The 25,369-nt window shown below is 40.8% G+C and overlaps 1 protein-coding gene and 1 long non-coding RNA gene across 5 annotated transcripts in view; one reads left to right on the forward strand and one right to left on the reverse strand.

Moving 5' to 3' along the window:
- The window catches only part of HTT (huntingtin), a 189,157-nt gene extending 169,639 nt beyond the window's left edge, over positions 1 to 19,518 (reverse strand). For all 4 annotated transcript variants that reach the window (XR_006290216.1, XR_005225237.2, XM_037898170.2 and 1 more), the window contains exons 1-5: positions 19,381 to 19,518; positions 12,854 to 12,937; positions 9,770 to 9,890; positions 6,930 to 6,989; positions 345 to 424 (exon numbers count right to left, since the gene is read on the reverse strand). Coding sequence is in view for 2 of the 4 variants with exons in the window: in XM_037898170.2 (XP_037754098.1) it covers positions 345 to 424; positions 6,930 to 6,989; positions 9,770 to 9,890; positions 12,854 to 12,937; positions 19,381 to 19,481 (446 nt within the window). In the remaining 2 variants the exon portion in view is untranslated. The remainder of the gene's footprint in view (positions 1 to 344; positions 425 to 6,929; positions 6,990 to 9,769; positions 9,891 to 12,853; positions 12,938 to 19,380) is intronic.
- A 355-nt stretch (positions 19,519 to 19,873) lies between these two features.
- Positions 19,874 to 25,311, forward strand: LOC114019544. Its single transcript, XR_003564594.3, has 2 exons — positions 19,874 to 20,313; positions 21,707 to 25,311. It is a non-coding gene; the product is annotated as an uncharacterized LOC114019544 (long non-coding RNA).
- The last annotated feature ends 58 nt before the right edge of the window (positions 25,312 to 25,369 follow it).

Raw genomic sequence — 25,369 nt, forward strand, 5'->3', positions numbered from 1 at the left:
ATTTTGTGTGACTCTATATTGTATAGATTTTTTTCAGTTAACACATTTAATGCAGTGAAACACAATAAGGCTGGAAGGGTTGTCAATAAATTACCTTAAAAATTATATTCTCTGGTAAAAATACAGCTAAATAGATACCACTGAATTATGCACAACATATAGAATTTCAAAGGACCATAAGGGAATCCCACTGAATCCCAGCCAACAGCTTTATTAAATGAACATCTCCATTTGGATTATGAAGCAGCACTGCCACCAGTGACATTGTATTTACTTTTTCAGTTTTATGTTTGTGTATGGTAGACAAATAACACTTCTACATACCAAAAATGTGAATCACCTACCTGCACTTTTGAGGTCGAACCAGATGGGCAAGCTCAGCAAACCTCCAAACTGCAGCACGTAGGCTTCGAGAAGCACCATTCTAGTTAGATCGAATGTATAGTTCGTTACATATCAGCACTCATAAACATCCTTTAAAACTAGATAAAGTGATTTTGACTGTCTATGGATTTTAACTACAAAAGAGATTCAATTCCCTAGCATCTCATTTTTGTAAATCTGACTGAGGCTTCCAGAGAGGAAGTGAAATTAAAAACAAAGAACAGCCTAAACTCTTGCCTTGCTGAAAAGGAACATAAAAATGTGTTCTAAAAAGCACAATTTTTTAGTCTCTTCCTGGTGTTTTATCAAGTGGTCAAAAATAGGGACCAGAGGAGGTAGTCATATACAAGAGACAAGTGAATAGCTCTGCCAAGATCAACTTCAGTGATAAGAAAGCATCCAGTCACAGCTAACAGCAGATTGTTCTTGCTCCTTGTTTCCCCTCCTGCATCTCACAGCACAATGGCAGAATGATAAAATGCCAACATTTACTAGCTCTGGGACAAGAGTCATAAATTCAGGCTTCTCTCCACAGCCCAAGATGGCAGGGCCATTTCAGTTTAAGATTTACGCCTGCAATGTGCACGTTGCTGGAGGGAGAGGTGATTTTTGTTTGTTTGTTGTTTTTTTTAAAGCAAAGCCTTAACTGAAGTATGGTCCTCATCCTTAAGAGAATTGGTTCAAAACAGTAAACTCACAAGAAAAGACATATAGGAGAGCTTTTAAAGCGATTTTGAATACTGTGGGGAAAAAATTCACTATTTAGCAATGTTAAATTAATAATATGAGACACTACAATCAGGGCTCTTTGCAAGGACAGAAGTACAATTTAGCATAAATGGACAAGACTGAAAGAACAAGGTATATAATCTTAGGATCCTGGAAATGCCAGAAAATTCCAGACAAAGTTATCTGTATTACTTAGTAAATGCCTACATTACATGCATCTTGAAATGTGTAGATGTTTCATACTCTTCTTCAGCAGGTCATTAAGAGCAAGTGCTTTCAAGAATATCAACTGCATGAGAATCCCATAATGTTAGAAACCAAACAGATCAAAGACTCAACTGAAGAATTCTTGAATTGGTTTCTCATGTGTGAATTCTTCCTGAATATATACAAGCTGCCTATCATGGTGGTATTGAAGGAACAAGATTATACTTAACCCTGTAAAAAACTGTAGTAAAAACTTTACCTGAAATCCAAACTATGTACCTCTTGGAATTTGGGTTATTGTCCTGAACCAAGCAATGGAAAATAGGAAGAGTACCATATGCTTTTTTTTTTAAGCAGACAGGCCCCTGCTAGACAGGACTTCTTGTGACTCAGGATAAAGGGAACACATTGGTTTAAATCTGTTCTATTTTTTAGAAGTGGAAGTTAAATCCTTTGCCAAATAGCATTTGGAGTCTAAAGGTAATGTAACAAATGGTAATTTACTGTAACTGTGGTTCTTCAAGGTGTGACGTAGATGTGTATTCCACTTAGATGTGTGCATGCTCAGGATGCCAGAGCCAGATAACTTTGCCTAGCAGTGCCCAAAGAGGGATGGTGCTCACATCCCATGGCCATAGCCCTTCATCTGGCTATATGAGGTGGCGCTGACCTGACCCCCTTAAGTTCCTTTGCACCTAACACCCAGAGTCAATACTCAATGCAGAGGGGATGGATGGTGGGTTGTGAAATACTCACTTACATTGTGTCTCAAAGAACCACAGTTACAGTAAGTAGTGTATTCCACTTAGGTGACTCACAAGCAATACCCACCCCAGGAGGCAGGGCTTGGAGTCTACCTAAACAAGGATTGCAGGACTGCCTACGAAAGCTTGTATCCAACCCTGGAAGCTGCAGTAATGGTATAATGATTTGTTAATGCATGTATGGAACGAACACATAGCAGCCCTGCAAATGTAGAGTACTGAGGTGTCAATGAGGAATGCTATTAACATTCCTCAAGCTCTTGTAGAATGAGCTCACACCGGTTAAGGAGGCATAGCCAAAGCTATTTCATATGCAGTCTTGATACAGGACATTATCCATTTAGAGACCGTCTATGAAGAAACCACTTGCCCCGTCATACAAACTTCATATGACAAACAGGCAAGGCAAATCGTGAAACAATTTAGTCCTGTCCAGACAGAAAGCTAGACATCGCCCAACGTCTAACATATGGAGATGCTGCTCCCCCGGAGAGGAATGCGGCTGAAGAAAGAATACAGGTAAATATACTACCTCGTTCAAATTAAACTGGAAATTTTGGGTGTAGTCGTAAAGTCACTTTGTCGTTGGAGAACTCTGTATAAGGAGTGTCACATTCTTCTTGCGGATATTATCCCTACCAGGAATGCAGAAAGGAGAAAGGGACAAGATGCCAGGGACTCAAATGGAGCCTGATTCCTGCTGGATAGCAATCTGCATCTGCCAGGAAAATGTGGAATAAATCTTCCTACACATCAGGTCTATTCATTTTGAGTCCCTATCCTTGCAGGAATGGACTTAAATCTGCCCTACTGGGCCCTACTCGTTCACCAGTTACGATCAGGGAATTTGGGGCTGGATGGAATCTCTCAAATCTCTGCACTGGAATCAAATAGCATTTCTCCATGTGCTTTGCTGCAGGCAATACCAAATCCAGCATGCTCCAGAGGACCTTAGCAGGCTCAAGGAGCACATTGTTAATAGGGAGGGCAACTCTCCCAGCGGCAGACATCCAATATCTTATGGGTGTTCTCCTGTAGGAACTCCACTTGAATACCCAGGGATGCAACCATGTGCTGCAAAAGGTTCTGGTTGCCTTGAAATCTCTGGTACAAGGAGAGGAAGAGCCAGGAACCACAGAATCATTCATGGGATGAAAATGAAGTGGTTAACTGTACCAGAGCCGAATCCTCTTCCAGGACAGACAGACCTGGATGGGACAACTGCGGAGGCTGAGAGAGGGGAAGGCTCACCAGTGCCTGGGCCTGTAGTAGATTGACAGTCACTGCCACAGACCTGGACGGTGATCTCGCCTTCAAGCAAGATGTGGAGTGGGACCTCAGAGACCGAGGAGCATCCCATGGAGGCCACCGGTATGGATAGGACTTTGGAGGTCAGTGGGAGCCATGCCAGGGACCCCTGTCCTGACCATGAGACGGGCACCAACCTTGTACCCACAGCGCTCCATGAACAGCTCCCGATGTGGGTCAGGTAGAGAGTGAGAGAAGGAAGATTCCAACCCAGAATCTGAGGAATCCTGAACTTCAGAGGATAATGGTGGAGCCAACCATGACTCCAGTCCGACTGATCAGTAGCCCAGAATGAAGAGGGAGCTGGTGCGAACTGTCGGGTCTGATGCTGAAAGCTGTATTGACCAAAAGTCAGTAGTGGTACAAAGATAGCTGATGATATCAAAGAGCAGGTGAGTGCTTCCATGGTAACACTGGTGGCATTGGCCATAGGGGTGCTGAAGAAGCTTCTGGTGCTGAGCCCCACTTCCACCAACTGCAAAAGGGAAACATCGGGGCATAGTGTTGACTGACTCACAGGTTCAGCAGCCCACCCAGCCAAAGGGGCTATAAAGGACACAGCCCTGGAAAATTCCTGAACCAAGGGAGAGGTCAGGATAGAGAGGCAGAAGAAGTCTGTTGCCACTGTGTAATGATGCTGGTTCTGGTGTGACCAAACAGAGTGCCAATTCAGGCCAAATTTCTTCAAGCAGAGCAGTTACAGCCCAAGGCTGGGGTTCCTTTCCACACCAAGGCAAACCAAACCAGCCAGCCAGAGAAGACTTTGGTTTTACCCCACTGGCTAACCACAAGTCACACAAGCAATTCCCTTAGACACTCCAGTTTCCCAGTATCACACCAGTGCCACTTGTAATGGGGATGAATGGTTATGAAAATCAATACCCCAGTAAAAGAAAAAAGGTTCTCTCGATCCCAAAGGACCAAGCCCCAGATCCAGGTCAATATACAAATCAGATCTTACCCACAAATCATGCTGTTGCCAATCCTTTAGAATCTAAAATCTAAAGGTTTATTCATAAAAGGAAAAAGATATAGATGAGAGCTAAAATTGGTTAAATGGAATCAATTACATACAGTAATGGCAAAATTCTTGGTTCAGGCTTGTAGCAGTGATGGAATAAACTGCAGGTTCAAATCAAGTCTCTGGAGTACATGCATAGCTGGGATGGGTCTTCAGTCCTTTGTGTAGAGCTTCTGTTTGTAGCAAAGTCCCTCCAGAAGCAAGAAGCAGGATTGAAGACAAGATGGAGGAGCTGCAGCAGCTTTTTATATTCTCTTTTCAGGTGGTCTTTTTTTCTTTTTCCCTCACAGACAAGCTGTCCATCACATGGCATGGAAAAACCTCAGAGTTCTGTCCGTAGGCATGTCCCTGCATGTCACAAGGTGTATCTGCCTTCTCTCAAATGGTCAGTTGTATAGCTGATGGTCCTTAATGGGCCATCAAGCAGGCTAGGCAGAGCTGACACCAACTTGTCTGGGGTGTCACCCAGAAGCATAGCATATGTTTGAAATACAGACAGTATAGAGCCAATATTCATAACTTCAACTACAAAAATGATACACATATACGTATAACATAACAATAACCAGCAAACCATAACCTTGTCTTACACCCCCTATTTGACCCCCTTTATACAAGATTTGGTGCCACTACAGGACTTTGGTTGCAACAATGATCTATACGGTCCCAGTTCATGTCAATAAATGTCACACACTGATACACTCATGGCACAGAAACAGCCGATACCTTCATCAGTATCAAACTCAACTGACACCCTAGGACCAGAACCGGAGTCAAGCTCTGACCTCCCCACATAGCACTGGGGAGTGGCTGACAGGACCCACTCCCTCCCACGCACTGGCATTCACACTATGCCAATCCACACTTCTGGAGGAGAGAAATGGGTCCCCACAGGATCTAGACCAGATGTGACCTTTTCCTTGGCACATTTGACAAGGAACAACTCCTCCATCTCTTCAGAAAGGCGCCAGCTCCAGAGGGCAAAGCAGCAGCACTTTCAGAACCCAGGGTGACCTCCAATCTGCTGAAGGCGTTGGTGCTGAAGCAGACTACATGGCCTGTTCGTGCTGCTTTATACAAAGATCCCTTGCCACCTGAGTCTATTTGGTGAACTATTTGCAAATTAAACTCCACTCCTTGACATGGGCTTCTCTCCTAAGCACAAGCACCACATGTGGGGATCGCTCCCGCCCACAATGGACAATGTTTAAACCCTGATGAGGGGATCACCAGAGAAGTACGTAAGCTAACTAATACCAATCTAACAAGTGCTACACTAAGGGTACTAATTAACTACATACAACTAGAAAAAGTCACTAAAATCGAGGGCTTGTGAGGTGAAAAGCATACAGAGCTCCAACTCCAGCCACAGGTGGTAAGAAGGAACTGAAGAGGGTCGGGACGGCAACACCTCATATCGCGCAGGGGGGTGGGGGAAGGCGCTATGGCACACACAAACACAGACACACACACGTACGTGGGTACTGCTAGTCAAAATTCTCCAGCTCCAGTGCAACGAAAGTGCAAGTATAATACATGGCTGCATCTACTCAAAGAACAGATGGGAGTGTTTCAAACTTCAGTTTAAACACATTTTTTCCCTTCTCTTTTTGTGTGTCTATAATCTATCCCTGTAGACAAGATTAATATTCACAAGTCATTAATAGCATAGGTTAGGAGGAAAGTGGAACAGTTAGCACAACAACATCTCAATACACATAAAATCCTTTCATACTGGGAGAGTCTCCTTAGAAGGAATATCTCAAGTTTTTTGGGTTTTTTTTAAACTAATAAAAGTAATAGGGTTTATTTTTTACTCATAGTTCTGGTCAAGATGCAAGAGCACCTACATATAACATGGCCAATAATAAGAAACTTGCATGGGGTTCCACAAGGTGTTTTAGTCTTCAGCAGAGAAGAGCTGCTGAAGTTCTGAATAGAACTTTATCTCTCCTGAACACTATTCCAGTGAGTTATATTTCCCCTTCCTCCATAAGAAATATATTAAAAGCATTAACAATGTGTTAGAAATGATTAATGATAATATTGGTTCCGCTATAAATTCGCTTCATGCGTATGTCTTCACAGGTGCAGTAAGCAGTCATCCAATGATACAGTGTTCTGCATTTAACATTTGTTTGATTTCTTCTTCCTTATTTTACAGGCACCTGCTACAGAAGGTACTACTGACTAAAATTATTAGCTTGCATATATAATACATGTGTGGCCTTCAGTGGAAAGAAACATGTTTGCCATGCTATATGGAGATGCACGTCACCTGAGCAGCTGTTAACAAGGGACATTTTTATGTTTAACATCCACACATACAAAAATATACATTAAAAAGAAGCCAGTAAATACAGCTCTTGCAGCAGCTCAAATGTCAAAGAGAAATTTACACTTTAAAAACAAAAAATCACTTCACAGATCAATATATAACAATAATCTAACAGAATACTTAAAAATATTAAATATCAGACATGCCCAAAAAGATAAAAGGGAAGACCTACACTCACCTTTTTAATTTCTTTATAGAGTTCTAACTGTAACCTAGGAAGGTTGGAATCCATCAAAGCCTGTAACAAAATGCAAATGGAGTTTATTGTACCATAGCAGACTGAGATTTTCAGCCAACAAGGCTACACTTGTACTGGAACAGCTTCTGAAAGTACTAGGCAATCTGACCAAATGCTCTTTTATTTTTTATTGGGGGGGGGGCGGGTTTTGCAGGAGGAGAGTAGCAAGTGTTAGATGCTGCAAGACTTTTCCTTTTTGAGAAAGCTTTTTACCACAGCCAAAGAGGAAGAGGGAAGGAAGGAGACAGAAGGGGGGAAAAAAACTATTCATCTCAAAAAGAGTCTCCAATACAAAGGAAGGGAAAAGAGTAGAAGACTCCATCAAGTCTATTAGTTCCCTTGTCATGAAAACCTAATTTATCTAGGAACTGCTTACATACAGTTGTGATGGATGTTTTCTATTGAAGACAAATATCTTAAGGAAAAGCCAGCAGCCCTATCCTACACAGTGAACAGTTGCTTCAACTTCCATCAACTTAGATGGAAATCTAAAGTGTTTGGCAGCTTACAAGATCAAATCCAATGCTAGTTATCTGAAGCAGGCTGATTTTGCAAGGCATAAAACAAATTAAAACTTAATTCTTGAAGGCATTGCCATTAAAGATTACACATTACGAGGCACCAATTCTAAATCTGTTTTACCCATATATTCATTTCAAAATCATAATTAGTTTATAAACCCATTATAACAAGGGTCATGATAAAGGACTTATTTTTAGTTTATTACAACAATAAGAAAGAAATTCCAATTAATTGCTGTTAAGGTTACAGAGTGAGATGTACTTTTGACCCTCCACTCAAGCTTTCCATCGCAATTGTTTCCAAGTTACAGGCCAACATCTGTAAGAGCAGAATTTTATAATTGTACTATAAGAGTAGAGGTACTAATGTATGTCTTGATTTCATTTTACCAGCCACCCTTTCTGAATAGCAGAAAGAAATGACCCTCTGGGTCATTGGTAGGAATGCATCTGACAGATTGCCAGTGTACTGACGTTAAGGCAGGGACAGACCAGAACAATCTGTATGACTGATTATTGTCACCCTTTTGTTTTAGAATAAGTTATAATGTCTACTATGGTTTCCTATATGTATTACAAATTAGGCATTCTAGTTAAATATACATTTCTTTAAGGTTTAGTAGGTAAAAGACAGGATTTGGTATTGTGTCTATGATAAATAGGTTAGACAAATGTTGAGGGCCTGAAGCCCCAATGTGAACTGTTTTAGTTATAAGATTTAGCAAGACTTAATTTAATATGTATTCTGTATACCTTTGAAGGTTTCTGTGAGAGACTGTTTGTGTGAATGAGGAATGCATGCATCAGGAAAAGAGAAGGTGTGAAAGCCATCAGAAATGTCCAGATGGTCAAGAAAAAGTGAGAGACTTGGAAACACCAGGAGACAATCAGAAAATATCCATTGTATCCGAGGCTAAACATATTAGCAGCATTGAGGACCTCAGAGGTGAGGCAGGCACCCCTGAAGGCAAGGCAACAAACAGGAGATAACGATGGGAAGCCCTACAATAACCATCAAATGATAACAGCAGAAAACCCCAAGATTAACACCACTTAAGGACTAATGATTACAGGATGACATTGCAAAATGCATGGACTCAAATGGAAATTTACAACTATAAAGTTGGGGTGTTTTGCCAAGGAACTCTGGGTTCAGTCCTGCAAAGCCTCGGCACATTGGATCACGACAGACAGAGCCGAGCTCCTCACCAACTGGCCATTAGATTGACTTGAGCTACAACAGACAGGTAACTATAAAGACCATCTGCAGGGTGGGGGTGCGTGTGCGTGAGCGATGTGACTGAAAAGCATATGCTAACTGTTGTATTTTCAATAAAGATGGCATATTTGCCTTCTCTCTTATAAAAGATCCCGTGTACTTTGTATAGCATAACACATCCACACCTCTCTTATGGTGGAATCCCATGATTCACCCCCCACTCTGATTGGGTCATCAAATTACAGTATTCATTTGCCAACTGTAGTCTTAGCAGGGCTAGCTAGGTTATAGCCCATGCTTAGACTTCCCTCTGGGAGTCTAGACCAGTCCAAGAATGCAGTCACAGAAGAAGCTTATTCAGAATCAAGTAACATTTATTTACCCATAGGACACAACAGAGAAAAAGGTCAACACAACAAAAACCTCAACATATACAGTTTTAGCTAAGCTTAGTATTTCCTTCAAGTAGTTGGGCAGGTCCAGCTTAGCCTTGGGGACCAAGTTACAACCCTCTCCTCTGCAGACCCTCTCCCTCCTCAGAAGCTCAGCTTTTCATCACTTTCACAGAATCACATACACACAGGGCTAGAAGGGACCTTGAGAGGACAAAGACCAACCCCCTGCACTGAGGCAGGACCATGTATACCTAAATCATCCCTGACAGGTGTTTATCAAAGCTGTTCTTAAATCATCCAGTGATGGGGAATCCACAACCTTCCTTGGAAGCCTATTCCAGAGCTTAACTACACTTATCATTAGAAGCCTTTTGGCCTGAAAGGATCAAAGTAAAGAAACGGTGCCAACAGTATATTAGAAAGTCTCTTACATCCAATGATATTTTTCTTTTGTTCTTAAGGAATGTGTTGAGCTTGGTGATAAGCAAGGTTAGCAAGCATACTTGAGCTCTCAATGTGTTAAGAGAAATGTCAAGAACCAGGGAAACAGATGATGAAATGAATAATATCAATTTAACTTCATATAGAACAATGTATTAAAGAAAGATATAGAATGATAAAATACATACATTACATAATTCTTACTTTTATAACTTTATTGAGACATTCATCAGCAACCATCCTGACATCAGACTCTGCATCATCACTGCAGAGAAGAAAGAGTTCCATAGCAATACCAAGCAGTTTCTGGAATTCCGGAGAATTCCTAAGTTTAAAAAAAAAGTTAACGTTAAAAAGTACACTATGGAAAGTTAAATGAATATTACTCTTTGTGAAGATAGGCTGAAGACTGGAGTCCATATTTATAGTTTTCACTTTTCCTGTTGACATGGTTTGGAAATAAAATAAATATTACAAATGTCCTTTTGCAATTGAATTGAATTTCCCATGCCAAATATTCTGAATGTGAGAAGGGTCAATATAGCATCATATTGTTTACTTATAACTGGAGTTGTCACCCATCCTCTTTTCACCCCAGGATGACCCTGCATCTTACAAACAATATGTTAAAGCAATACAGCATTCCAATGCTCAGAAGACACAGTCCTTGCACCAGAGTCACCCACTACATCAGAAGTGTGTGTAAACTGCTCTTACTGAACCAGTATAAACAACAAAGCACAGCACTTGGTGTACGTCCCAAAAACCAGCACACTGATTGCAAAGCTCACTCTAAATTGCAAAGACATACTATTTAGAATCCAGGGAGCATTCCTCCATGAGACTAATGTCTTTAAAGCAGCCTTCCAAAATACAACACAGATTACCTGGGGCAAGCAAAACTTTTTTTTTCCCCTATTCCTCATCGTAAGGATAAGCTGGTAGATGTAGTGCAGCAACAGATATATTCATCATACTTTTACAAATCAAACTTGGATTTGAACCACTCTGGAAAATTTAAGAACATGCATACTTTTTATTCTTCTCTAGAATTCTGCAGTTTTAATGTGATATTTTCAAAGAATTCTTCTGATTCTATAAAAATGTTTTCTTCACATTAAATTCAATGAATAATTCCCCAAAACACCATAAAAGAGCAATGAAGACTCTTACATTCAGAATCCAAGCAGGTGTATAAGTCACACACAAAAATGTGAAAGGAAGGATAGTTCACTGATCAAGGCCATTTGCCTGGGACATTTCAGGCCTGGTTCTTTTCCATGCTCAACCACAGACTGCCTGTATAACTGGGGTAAGTCACTCAAGCCTCAGTTCCTCATTTTTAAAATGGAGATAAAAGTACTTCTCTACCTCACAGAAATGTTGTAGGGATAACCACATTTAAAAAAAAAAGAGAGAGAGATTGTGAGCTGCTCAGATATTATGGTAAAGGGAGCTGTAGATGAGTCTAATATAGGCAAAAAATACTTCCTTTGGCATTTGTCAACTGTTTACCAATGGCTAGGATTATTTTACCAAGAGTGGCAACAACATTAGCTGACAAGCAGATATTCATCTGTCCCCCACCTTACTCAGGGAAGGCAACATATCAAGTTAAAAAAGTCAGAAGGGCAAAGAAACATGGTAATTCAAACAAAATCTATACAGCATTTAAAGTTAATAGACTAAACTCTACCTTCCCTATTAAATTATTAAATGAACATTAACATGTAGTAGACAATTTTAGCCCAAGTTTGTAAGCAACAGAAATGCATGGCAAAAATTACACGGAAGTTATGTATTTGCCAAACTCATATTTAAAATGTAATCCTTTAAGATGAAACTATACTTTTGATCAATATTCTGTATTTTTTACAAGATATTGTTTCAAAAATAAAACTTATTTCACCTTACTGTATAACATTCAAGGGTACCGTCAAATAGCGTAGGACCAAATTGCTAAAATAATTAAATGTGAACAAAAATATTTACATGGAACTTTTTTTAAAGGCACTGAAAAGATTGTCATGGATGTTATTATCGTATTACCTGTGAGCCCTAGTTATGCACCAGGTTTCTAATGTGTTAGGTGCTGTACAACCAGAACAGAAAGACAATCCCTGCCCCAAGGAGTTTACTTAGCTGCAGTTTTGTCAACACCAACTACAAACTAAGACCCAAATCCCGTCACTGGAACCACATGCAGGATCTGGTCCAAAGTACAGCTTCACTCTGATCTTAGGGAAATACAAAGAGTAAACAAACAGTAAACAAGTATATATTTGGGCCAAGATTTTTCCAGAGCAATTACAAATTTTGGATGTCCAATGCGAGACAACTTAAAAAGGGTCTGACGAGTGTGGGCCCTAAGCCATTTTCTTAATTGCAGAGCTTAAGCTTTCATTTTAAAAAATGAAGTCACTAAACAGGAAACGAAAGTAAATTAAAGCAGTGTTTTCTTTGGAGTCTGCACATATACTGTTCCAGTGCCCATACTACTCTCTTACCCCTGTCAAGCAACATCTGAATGAAAAAGACCTGGTCAATTCCTATACTATTATATTATTAATAATACTTATATTGTGGAAAAGGCTTGAGACCCCAATCAGTGATCATCATGCTAGGACCGCACACGCAATAAAAGACAGCATATTCTCCAAACAGCATACAACCTAAGTAAATATTGCTATAAAGAAGTCCCTGGGAAACAATGAAACTGTCAAGAACCATGTCACTTTCATGCTGTTCCTTGAGAATGCCACCAAATGCAGCTGAGACAGACACACTGGGGAGAATGAGACAAAGGATGGAAGTTGGAGGAGTATAATAAGGGGAAAGTGTAGCTCTTGCAAGGCCAGGAGGCCCTGAAGGAGAGAAAAGAGATGTAACTTCTGCATGCTTGCACCTATACAGGAACAGATTCAAATTGTAAGTAAGCCAAACTGGGTGATATGAAAGATTAAGCTCCCAAGCAGAATCTGGGGACTAACTCCAGTTAGAAATCTCAGCATCTTCCCAGTAGCTGAAGAAAACTGGAGGACTAGGGTTTTCACCAGGGCATTTCTCTTGGACCTCAGTTATAGCAAGGTCTCATAACAACCTTTGGATAATCGGTTTGGTCCTCCAGAGAGTCTGCTTGGTAAATTTTTCAAGCCCTTGAATGTCCTGTTTAAAAGAGTACATTCAACATTTAGAATTAAAGATCGATTAAAATGAGAAAGCCATAAAAAGTTACAAAGTAACTTTACCAACATTAATAAAATGAGTTCAGAAATAACGTTTTATTACCTTAGAGACTGAGCAACTATGTTTTCACATATTGTCAGGCAGTGATTCACTCGATCTTTCTTGGTAGTTGAAAGTTCTTTCTTTCTAAAATTAAGAAGAGAATGTACTTTGAATAAATCCAAACATGTCAAACCAATCACTGTTAGTTTGTGTGGTATGACAACTTAAATATTGCATTCCTTACTGTAATTCAAGTCTGACAGATACACAGTCAGCTATTTTATTTGCCAACATAGCCTAAATGAATACGGTAATGTCTACACTACACAGCTCTTAGTGACATGGCTGTGTCACTACAGCCATGTCGCTAAAAGTCGTACTGTGTAGCTGCTGTTTGTCGGCTTTCCTGCGGATAAAAAACTTCCACCCCCCAACGAGAGGCATTTGTGTTGTCAGCAGGAGCGCACAGTTCACACTAGCGCTTGTCATCAGCAAATCTTTGGGGGGGTGGGGGGGGGAAGGGTGTTTAACACCTCTGAAAGACAAAAGTTTTGTCATTCAATAGTCTTATAACGACCCCGAAGACTGATCTCCCTTCCTCCCTCTCCCTGCCACCTTAGCCTCAATTTATCTCTATTTTAAAACATAGCACTCTTACAGACCTGCATCACAGTTAGCATCCATTCCAGCCAAAGAAAGCGGATCAGAACTCCCTATGAAGCCCATAAGTGGCATTAAAATCAACCACATTTTACCTGAAGGAGATAGAAGTCATCGTACCATACTGGCACTTCCGGATTATGAGAAACTGAGGCACAGTACTGTGTTAATTACTTTTTTCTATCGTGAAATCCTCTACCAGCCCCAAAGAGTTTACAATATAAAGAGACAAGACAGACCAAGAGTGGTAAGGGAAACAAGATCCCATAGCAAGTTAGCTGCAGAATCAAAAATTGTAACCCTGAGTCCCTAACTCTCACAGTGCAGTGTTCCTATCTAGTATGCCACACTGACTTGCTAGTTTCCTGCACCTCGTTTATAAGCTAGCTGCACTGATCATACATTACACAACTGTTTGAGCAAATGACAAAAAATTCAGGCAAAATTATATTGGTGGATTAAGCATTTGGAAAGCAAGGGTAGACAGAAAGTCTCAGTAAAACAGATCCACAGATGTATAAAATGAAGTATATTTCTATTTTTTGCAGTTCAGTACAACACTATCAAAATGAGAAAGCACAGACTGCCAACAAGAGAAATTCTAGGAAATTGTAGTCCAAAAAGCCAGATTCATCTTACTTCCCCATTCAATCATATATGATGTTGGTAGATTTTTCATATAAACCGCAAACAAGGCTAAAAGATAAAATACACACAAAGAGCAAGCTCTCACTTTCAGAATACTAATTTGTCTTTTTGCATAAAAATGTAATTGCCTTGCCACTAAGATGTACTGAAGTAAATCACAATACAAAAGTTGAACCCCTCATTGAAAAAGAGAAACTATATTAAATGTAATAAGTTATACTGATGCAATCGTTATGTTGAGATTTTAGATATTAAGGTCAGGAAATTCAAAGTTAGGTTTTCTGTGGCATTTTGAAGAAGAGAAGTTGTGAATGGAGAATGACAAAAATTGGTAGAAGTAGGTAGTACCTAAAAAACTACTTTTACCCTGGTAAGATTTTAAAGTTGACAGCATGTCTCTAACCAAATTTGTAACAATTAGTTTCTACAGTCACACAAAAATTTCAGCTACCTATTTCTTGTCAGTAAGTGACATCCAATTTTCCACAAACATAGGTTGAAATAGTTAATCCATTTTTTCCACATTTCTCAAAAAACCTCCCTTTTGGGATGAAGTTCCTCATATTTCATCTCAACCCAAGGTTTTGGGGTTTTTTGAGGAAAGAGTGAATAAAGAAGAGGGTTAATAATAAAATCTTATTTTGAAAGCACCTTACTTTCTTCAGAATGCTAAAATATCTTACAAATTTACATAAATCGTTTCAAGCCCCCCTTACACACACACACATACTTAAATGCACCCACACATGGAATAAAAAAGCAGCAGTTTAAGAGCTAACATCAACACTGCATAATAGTTTAAGACAAAAATAACGAAAAATGTCATGGCCAAATTACACAGTAGACAGAATGAGTGACCAAGTTGAAATTTGGCCAAAAGGACCATGAGTAAACACCAGTAACTCTTGGAAAGGTGTCACAGGACCTTAATGACCACTGTCAGAATCTCCATTTCACATCACTTTTAAGACAGCAGGTTAAAATACTCAGAATCACTTACGTGACTTAGTGTCTAAGCCCAATTAAAGTCAACAAGCTCTTAAATCAAACTCCTAAACCACTTAAGTACTTTTGAAAATTTTACCAAACATCTCCAGCAGCACAATGCCTTTTAGCACTATAGTAGCCAATGGTTCAGTACTGACACAGAGGAAGAGTGCAATTTATTGAATCAACTTCCATTTGGACATGCATGTAGACTCACTAGATATAAAGTATGCCAATTAAGTTGCTGAATATGGTTACCTTTGTATTTTAATTATTAAACCAAAGACACTTCAGCCCCAACCAAAACTCAGCACGGCTTCAAAGTTAGTTGAACTAGCATAGGCTAATCCAATCTCTATGAAAGTCAATCCACTGTAAAAATCTACAATCAATGAGTTGAGCTAAAAATGGAACAATCTACCTGAAAAGAATGACTCATATTATATTTTGGTTTATGCTCAGATTTTAAAAGGAGAAAGTCTACAAAGAATGCAAACACTTCACTAGCTACCATTTGGGTAATCTAACTAATGTAAAACTTGGAACTATGGGCCATTTCCAGTTGCCAACCCTTTCTTCATTCATCATCACTAATTTTTACAATATTTTCTTGGTTTGTAATACAGCTTTGTGTGATGTTTAAAGATGAATCTCTATTAAAGAACTACTTTTCTGGGAACCTGAGTTGTTCATGATAAGCATCACTGTGCATTATCTTGTTTACTAAGGATCTGTGATGAGGAGAGCTAGGAGGTACTGGTATGGAGGAATGAATAACTTTAAAACAGCTAGCATTTTTTGTTTTCCTTAAATATTATCAAATGCATTTGAGAAATATGCAGGAAAAATTTCAGGGATTGTTCTCCCTCATGAACTTTTATCTCTTAGATCAGATCACCTTTCTCTTGGATGTGGTTACTATCATTATCAACATCTACAGCATGACGAAAGATAACATCTGTCACCGAGGTTACAGGATTCCGTGACTTTCAGGGACATCTGTGACATTTTCTGCTTCAACCCTAGGGTTTCAGGAGGCCCCAGAGCGGTCAGCCAGCAGGGTCTGTGGGTGCTGGACATCCCCCAGCAGGGCTTGGGCTCTCTTCCCTCCACCCCTTGGGCTTCAGTCATCTCTCCGTCATTCCCCCACACGCCCATTATTTTTAGTAAAAGTCACAGACAGGTCCCAGGCTTCTGTGAATTTTTGTTTATTGCCCGGGACTTTTGTTAAAAATAACCATGACAAAAGCTTAACCTTAATCATGACTGTTCTGGACTCTAACCATAGTGCTGTGGTGGAGGATGAGGACAAGGAGCTGTTCAGTATCACAGTGCTGTAGCATCCCATCACTGTGATTGTCTCCTGTGAAAGTCTTGATGGAGCAGGTGTAGAAGGCCCCAAATTAAAATCTTTATTGTCTGAACACTGAATGTACAGAATTGTGTTCTTCCTGATTCCCAGAGCATTAGCGAAAACAGAAGGGCTGTGGGTTAAGTGATTTCTGACTTGTATGCAGTGATGTTGTAGCTGGTGGTGTTCCCAGGATATGAGAGAGAAAGTGGGTGAGGTAATCTGTCCAATAAAACATATAACCTCATCTATCTTGTCTCTCTAATTTCTGACTTGCCAAAAGTCACTGAACTGCCAGAAGGCAGTCTGCAAACCTAGCACACACCCTGATGTGGGACCAGGTAAACAATCATCTTTCATATTTGGAGGGAGTTTTACCAAATGATCCCAACCCATTTTCATTTTTCCAGGGAAGTCTGTGAAGAAGCTAGCCCATAACCCTGTCCTGGGGCATCTTGTCGCTAGCTGCCTTCTCATGTGGCAGTGGCATGATCCCAGTGTTTGTGTATTTGTTGTGCTGGTGCTTCTTACTATCTAGAGAGTAGACTGAAAGTTGATTTTACCATTGAACAACGCTGTCCAGAAAACTTTAACATATCCAGTTAAGTTTCTCCAGAGAGTCTACTAATAAGATAGTTTCTTATAATGGTAGATTTTTCACAAAAGATCTGTTAAAGTATGGGGTACAAATACCCACAACTGGATATTAAAATATGATGTAAGGGTCTGAATTTAAACTTGCAAAATAAGAACATTGAAAATTCAGGCTTGATCTAACCTTATTGACTCTGCTTTTAAAAACAGGCTCTATGGTATGCCAGGTAAGTGGTTGGATAGTTCCTGGTGGCACCCAAAACAAATACAGTTGCAAAACTAAAACACATTAAGGCCACATAGGATGAGGTGATGTTGTTTGCTTATGTTTTTAAATGCTTTTATGAATTTCTAGAGACATCCTCAACTTAAATCATACTTTTACCTGCAATATTTTGACCTAAGAATACTATAATTTAGAGACTAGAAAGGAAAAATGTCTCGTTTGGTGTGTTCACTTTGCATTTGACAGACATTTATGTATGGTCTCTTTCACTACCTCAGCTCTGCAGCTGATCAATTTCCTCAATCATTTGTGTCTTTCACTTAAAAATAGGAAAATGTGGTAAAACCACAAAGTGGCAGAGGGACTTGGGTATGTGTGGTGAAGGAAGATTGGTCTCATGGTTAAGGCACTGGACCACTGGGGCTTAGGAGATGTCTTGTGTGACCCTGCTCTAATCATCTCTTATCCCTGTCTCTTTTTCCATTTGTAAAATGGGGACAGTACTTAATTATTTGCCACGTGTTTGAGAATAAATTTGTTGAGATATCACAGAAGAGCCTATAAACAAAAGAAATAGCACCCTAAACTACTACTACTATTTTTTTTTTAAATGGCCCAGTTGCCATTGCCCTTTTAAGTTTTAACTCTGTCATCTTTTATCATCTAAGTTGTTAACATCAGTGTAAATAATTGGTCAGCTAACATTCACAGGATACTCCTTTTATTATTCATTTATGTGATGCAGTAATAACTTTTTCTTCCCATTAAGAATTTTGCTATGCAATATTACAGGTAAAGGAATGGAGACCTTTGGGGTTTGTGAGTTCATATTGTAAAAACATTTAAAACTATAGGGAAACTATCAGTAACTGTAGGTATAAAATTACATGTATTAATGCCCAAGACAATTTTTCTTTTAATTAGAAGTATAATACACACAGGGGATCACTGATTTTCTTCTTCTGTGTTTTGTGAAAAACATATACTTGAGGATCACCTAAATAATCAATGTAATAAATAATGTTTTAATAAAACTCCACCTGAATAAGAACTAGTTTTGTTTGGGATTTAAATACTCTCTAGCAGTTTCTGATATTGCAACATGAAGTAGAACATAAAACTGACAAAACTGAAATAACTAATCTCTTTTCACTGTTCAGGTTTTTTAAGAAATTGTTACATATAATTCAAACAATAAATTATTACTTATACAAGATTTAAAAAGTTCCCCTAAAAGAATCAGATTCTGACATACTGGACAAATAAGTGTCAGCACTTTTGGTAAAAGCTGAGTGATAGACTACTGAACTTTTTGCATCCCCCTAGAGAATTGGTTCTAATAAGATATGTATCTAACGCTATATAATGTAATAAGATCCAGAAGGCCAGTGTTCAGAGAGATTTGAGTCCAGTAAAAAGTGTAGATGTTTGTATAAAGGAGTGGTTGTCTGTTAGTTTTTTCTTTGCACTTATTTGTCTAGGTTATCATAAGTACTATAATAATTTGTCTGCTCTTTAACCGTACTAGTGCTTTTTTTAAAAAAAAACAAAAACACAACTACACAATTTATTTCTCATTTCTTTTTTGAAGAGAAAAAAAAGCTTTCAGTATTTTCTAGATAGATACCCAGACAGTTACCAGAACAGACACGTTAATAAAGTATCTTCTTCCAGTGAGAAAGGGCCAGCTGAGAGTAGACCACCAGCCTTGCTTTGCTGGTACACACGTGGATTATTATTATTATTCCTGGAATTTACCAGGGCTTGTGCGACAGGCTCCCTAGGTGTCACGAGGGATCGCCGGTTGCAGCGGCCTGGAGACGAAGTCGCCTCGCTCACTGCGGAGTAGGTTAATGCTTTTGCTTCTGGTGAGAAAGGATTTTGCTGGTGGTCTTTAAGTGAAACTAAATGCTTCTGGAACCCGCCTTCAGACAACCCTTAGTTCAAGAGGCGGCGGCAGCAGGGGCCCATCCACCCCAGCCGTGGCAGGGCGCCCAGGGGCGTCCCCGCCAGCCCGCTCCCTCTGAGGGCAGCAGCTTCTCAGAAGCATTAAGTTCCCTTCCTCCCTCGCCTAGTCTTCGCTACCGACCCAGCCTCGCCGCCCCGCGGCCGGACACTCACGCTCTCTGGAGCGGCTCCTCGGGGATGGCAGCCGGCCCCTGCTGCTGCTGAAAGGAGCGGAGGGACTCGAAGGCCTTCATCAGTTTCTCCATGGTGGCCATGTCCGCTCAGTCCGTGCCGCGCGCCTCAGGGGCCAGTCGACCGCAGCGCCCGGGGACCGGACTCCGTCTCTTCTCACAGCGCCTGAGCCGCTCGCTTGGACCCGGAGCCGCCTCGCCGCTCACAGCGCCCGGGAGCCTGGAGCCCCTCCCGCCTCAGCGCACGAGCTGCCCGCTCCTGGAGCCCCGGAGACTCCCCGTTCGCCGCGCCCGGGCCGCCGCAGCACTGTCCCTGCCGCCGCCGGGATCCCAGCGCCGCCACTCGTTACTGCAATGAATGGAGAAGACGCTGCAGGGGGCCGCGATCACTCTGAAGCCGCCTGGCCGCCATCTTGGAAACCTCCCATCATCCCCCACGCTACCCCCTACCCGTCCTAGAGCAAAGTTCCCTACGCAGGTGACTGGGGCCGGCGTACCCGCGGGGGTGGGGGGAGTGGAAAATGAAAGAGCGACAGCCTCACGCACCAGTCAGAAAGGAGTTCCGCCCGCTGCTCAAACCACTACTAGCAGAGGAGTAGGCCTTGGGGCGGCGTCACCGTTCAGACAAACACAGGCTTGGTTGAGGAAACACAAATTCATCCACACGCTCGCTTCACCGCGCTCCGCCTCCTCTCGGGAAGACGGCTGTCAGGTCCTAGTGCCCCTTGGGTCGCTGTCAAGCTCCGGCCGGTCTGCCAGCTTCCGCCTGTCGAATGGTGGGGACGCCTCATGGCCTGCAGCGCTCCACGCCCAGCAGGCTCCAGCGGACTGCAGAAGGGTCGGGCTCACGTAGAGCAGGCCCATAGGGCAGCAGGCCCTAGCTCCGTGGGGACAGGGCACGCACAGCAACCTCCAGGTCTGTCCACTCCCAGCTCTTGGGCTACAGTTGCTACTTGGGCTCCGGCCCCGAGGCTTTGTCCGTTAACGCTCAGGAGCATGTAAGCGGAATTAATGACAACGGCTGTGAAGTTAATGCATATTAAACTCTAGGTCTGGCTAGCCAACTACAAAAGCAGTTTCTCCTCCCTTGGTGTTCACACCTCAACTGCTAGAAGAGGGCCTCATCCTCCCTGATTGAACTAACCTCGTTATCCCTTGCCTCATTCCGGCTTGCATATTTATACCTGCCTCTGGAAATTTCCACTACATGCATCCGATGAAGTGGGTATTCACCCACGAAAGCTCATGCGCCAATATGTCTGTTAATCTATAAGGTGCCACTGTAAGGTGCTGCTTTTATAGATCCAGACTAACATGGCTACCCCTCTGATATTAAACCCTGGTGTGGCGTGTGGACACTCCCATTCAGAAGTGAAGTGGACTTCGTTCACATTAACTTAAGGGATTCAGATAAAGCAAACTAAGGTCTGGTCTACATCTAAAATTTAGGTTAACTTAGTGATGTTGCTCAGGGCCGTGAACAGTTTTGTGCTCTGAACTTTTTAGTTAGATCAACCCAACCCCTGGTCTAGACACATCTAGGACAGTGGAAGGATTCTTCCATCAACCAAGCTCTGCCATCTCTTGCAGAAGTGAATTATCTATGTGAGTGGTTCTTAAAAAAAAAAAAAAAAACTTACATGGATCGAGGAAGCATATACGCTACAGCACTGTAGTGGCATACCTGTGCTGCTGTAGTGCAGACATATCCTAAGGTTGAATTGAATGACAGTATCCCTGTAGGTTTAATGTTCTTCAGAAACTGCAGATCATCTTTAAGGTCCTGAGTATCCCTCCATTAACAAGCCCTGATGCAGCTAAACTGGTTCCACCCTTGCAAGGTATGACAAACTGTTTCTAAACGGTTTTAGTGAAATTGGGACAACATACATTCACCCAAGGCCTAAGGTATAGACATCTCACAGGGTATATCTGCACTGTAAGCGTTACAGTGGCACAACTGCAGCTACTTCACTGTAGCACTGTAATGTAGACACTTGCTAAAGCAGTGGAAGGGGGTTTTCTGTTACTGCGGTAAATCCACCCCCAGGAAAGGCAGTAGTTAAGTTGATAGAATAATTCTTCCATTGAGCTAGTGGTATCAATAACAGATCTTAGGACAGCTTAACTGGGTCTCTGAGGGGTGTGAGTGACGTAGATAGGTTGACCTAAGTTTTAAGAACAGACCAGGAGATGGAGATAAGGGATAGCAGGATAAGCAGAGCTCTGTGCTCTATCTTCCCCTTTAAAGGAAAATACCCATGAAGTAAAAAATTCTACATCCCTAAAAATCCTTTCACTTTTTTCAGATTCACTTTTCATCAATCCTTTAATTCGCTTCCTGCTTGAAAGCAGGAGCTGGGCACACTCTACTGATTATGGTGGACCAGACAAGCCGAGCTCAGACATTGCCACAGAGGAGAAAGCAGCTGCTCCTGTGGGACTACACCCACCAAATGCAATCATATCAGTCCTTTGTCTCCTCCTCTAAGGGTTCAGGTAGCTGGAATAGAGGACCAGACTGTGCTTAACACTTACAGAAACTGAGTAGGGAGAAAGGGAGGCTTGACTTCTCTTTGACCACAGAGACAACAATCCTTTGAGCTCAGAAAGACACTTCTGAAAAGCAGTTTTTCTTTGGAATGAACAGGCACAGGTATTAAAAAAACTTAATTGTAAGAATATACTCAGAACTCCACAAGATCAAATGATATTTTATATACAACTTGTACACTACAAATTATACATGCCAAACACTACCAGTGCTATCAGTACTTAAAATAGTTTTACAGAACAAATACACAAATTTCCAATAAGTGCACTTAATATACATTTACTTCCCAAGTAGTAGTGCCTCTTGATATTTATTCTGTTGAAATGGAAAAACCAATTAGGTTTCTCCACGTTTCCACTCTAATAGCACATGCACTACAGAAAAAAAGACATTGACATAGGCTAAAAGGAGACATTTATTACAAGAACTCAAAAGATTGAAAAGAACCGGTGACGCATTGCCACACAGAATATTTTCATCTGAATTAGGTCCCATTTTTCTGTTTTCCAACCTCTTGTTTTGAGACAGATGTAGGTTAGAGTTAAACTAGGTTTATATTAAGACTGGTCTTTACAACTGTATTTCACGCCAGCATGACATTTTGCATTCATATAGACCTATTTACTTGTGTATCATTCATCCTTGTACATATTCAGTGTTACTGAATTAAAAACTTCTACCTTCAGCCTTGGGCTTTCCGAAGCTAAAACTTGTTCCAAGTACTCTGATTTACATGAAGGCGCTCCTCTTCCTATAATTTTCTGTGTCAAGGGTACCTTTGTTCTTCTGTGCAAAATTAATTAATACTAACTTTATAACCTACTGTTGTGAACTAGGTTTTTTTAAGTCAATACTTCTGTCAATATAAATCTAATTTGGGGGGTGGGGGAGAAATCAATGTATTGTTGCACTAAATTTTCCATACAGTTACAACTGCTGGCTTTAATATAACTGGTTGCTTGAACTCATTTAACTGAAATCTTTTGATTATGCAAATTAAAGTAGATAGAAAAAGTAAGGAAAAATTAATCAATATAATAAAAATCTGAAATGCTGTATGCAGCTTTTGGAAAACTAGCTGCTGAAGTTTGCCTAGAGTAGGAAAGCTAAATGGCTAATATAAGCTCCACCTCCTAAGAAAAGAGATTTTGAAATAGATTTTCACACTACACAAGTTAAGCCTTTTCATCTTCTCTGAGAAAGATGTTTAACACAAGATTGAAGATTCTCCAGGGAGTCTTTCTAGAACTATATCTGAAGTTAGGGATAAAATTTTCTTTAGTTCTGTCCATTCATTATTTAACTTCTCTTCGTTACAAAGCAAGGTTTTCAGAGGTGCAGATAATTTTAGAAAGGAATTTGTGTTCATTTACTGCAGTTGCACACTGAACTGTGGTACCTAGTAAATTGTTCCAATGGTTAATTACACTCTCCATTAAAAATATATGCTTTATTTCCAGCATGAATTTGTCTAGCTTCAACTTCCACTCACTGGATCATTTTATACCTTTCTCAGCTAGATTGAAGAGACATTTATTAAATATTTCTTCCCTGTAGATAGATATGTATAGACCAGAGGCTCTCAAACTGTGGTCCGCAAGCTCCACTTAGGTGATCTACAGATAGTGCCCGCTAAGGTGCGCACCTGAATGGCCACACACTAGAAAATGAAGGGCCACCCACCTAATTAGTGGAGCTGCACAGGCGTGGCTCCACTAATTAGGTGCCTGGACCCTGGAGAAGACGCACATGTAAGGTGAGGTGGTGGCCTTGGGGGGGAATAGGGGGCTGAGGGGTGAGAAGAGGGGTTGGGGGGAATTTGGGATGTGCAGGGCTGCGGCTGCCAGAGAAAAAGAGGCGACTTTCCCACGTCTAGGACTGCAGCTGCCGGGGAGAGACCCCCCACTCCGTCTCAGCCTCAGCTCTGTGGCTGCTGCGGCGGGGGAGAGTACTTGCACTACAATCACACCTTCATTTGCAGTTTAGGCATACTCAGAGTAACATAAAATCTTTGTCACTTCAGACCAACATTGCATAATTTTTAACAAAAAGGTTATTTACACTTTCAATCCATTAACAAAATTATTGTTAACATTTTTATACATTGGCCATGTCATAAATATAAAGGGAAGGGAAAACCCCTTTAAAATCCCTCCTGGCCAGAGGAAATCTCCTCTCACCTGTAAAGGGTTAAGAAGCTAAAGGTAACCTCGCTGGCACCTGACCAAAATGACCAATGAGGAGACAAGATACTTTCAAAAGCTGGGAGGAGGGAGAGAAACAAAGGGTCTGTGTGTCTGTCTATATTCTGTCTTTGCTGGGGATAGCCCAGGAATGGAGTCTTAGAACTTTTAGTAAGTAATCTAGCTAGGTACGTGTTAGATTATGATTTCTTTAAATGGCTGAGAAAAGAATTGTGCTGAATAGAATAACTATTTCTGTCTGTGTATCTTTTTTGTAACTTAAGGTTTTGCCTAGAGGGGTTCTCTATGTTTTGAATCTAATTACCCTGTAAGGTATCTACCATCCTGATTTTACAGGGGGGATTTCTTATTTCTAGTTACTTCTATTTTTATTAAAAGTCTTCTTGTAAGAAAACTGAATGCTTTTTCATTGTTCTCAGATCCAAGGGTTTGGGTCTGTGGTCACCTATGCAAATTGGTGAGGCTTTTTATCCAACATTTCCCAGGAAAGGGGGGTGCAAGTGTTGGGAGGATTGTTCATTGTTCTTAGGATCCAAGGGTCTGGGTCTGTAGTCACCTAGGCAAATTGGTGAGGCTTTTTCCCAAACCTTGTCCAGAAAGTGGGGTGCAAGGTTTTGGGAAGTATTTTGGGGGGAAAGACGTGTCCAAACAGCTCTTCCCCAGAAACCAGTATTTGTTTGGTGGTGGTAGCGGCCAATCCAAGGACAAAGGGTGGAATATTTTGTACCTTGGGGAAGTTTTGACCTAAGCTGGTAAAGATAAGCTTAGGAGGTTTTTTCATGCAGGTCCCCACATCTGTACCCTAGAGTTCAGAGCGGGGGAGGAACCTTGACAGGCCAAAATATTCAAAGTAAGGCTTTTATACCCGTATTTTCAAGAGCACATAAGTAATTTAGGAGCATGCATCCCACTGACTTCAAACTATAAACCCTGCTGGAGAAGCAAAGCCTGTTTGAAGAATTTTAACTTTTTTGACTTGTGGAAGTTTAATATAGTGGAAGGTGATATTAATTGTAACTATAGCAAGTATGAACATGTAGTGTTATCACAGCAAGGCTGTTCATGAAGACCAGGACTTTTTTTTTTTTTTAAGTATAAATGAGCATTTTAAGTATGAAATTTCCTCAGTGTAAAAAAAAAATCTAAAATCTGAAATTCTACTAACAATTGGAAACCAAACAAGTACACAGCATTCACTTCACTTTCTTCCCAAT

The sequence above is a fragment of the Chelonia mydas genome, chromosome 4, assembly GCF_015237465.2.
Source record: "Chelonia mydas isolate rCheMyd1 chromosome 4, rCheMyd1.pri.v2, whole genome shotgun sequence".
NCBI classification, from domain to species: domain Eukaryota; kingdom Metazoa; phylum Chordata; order Testudines; family Cheloniidae; genus Chelonia; species Chelonia mydas.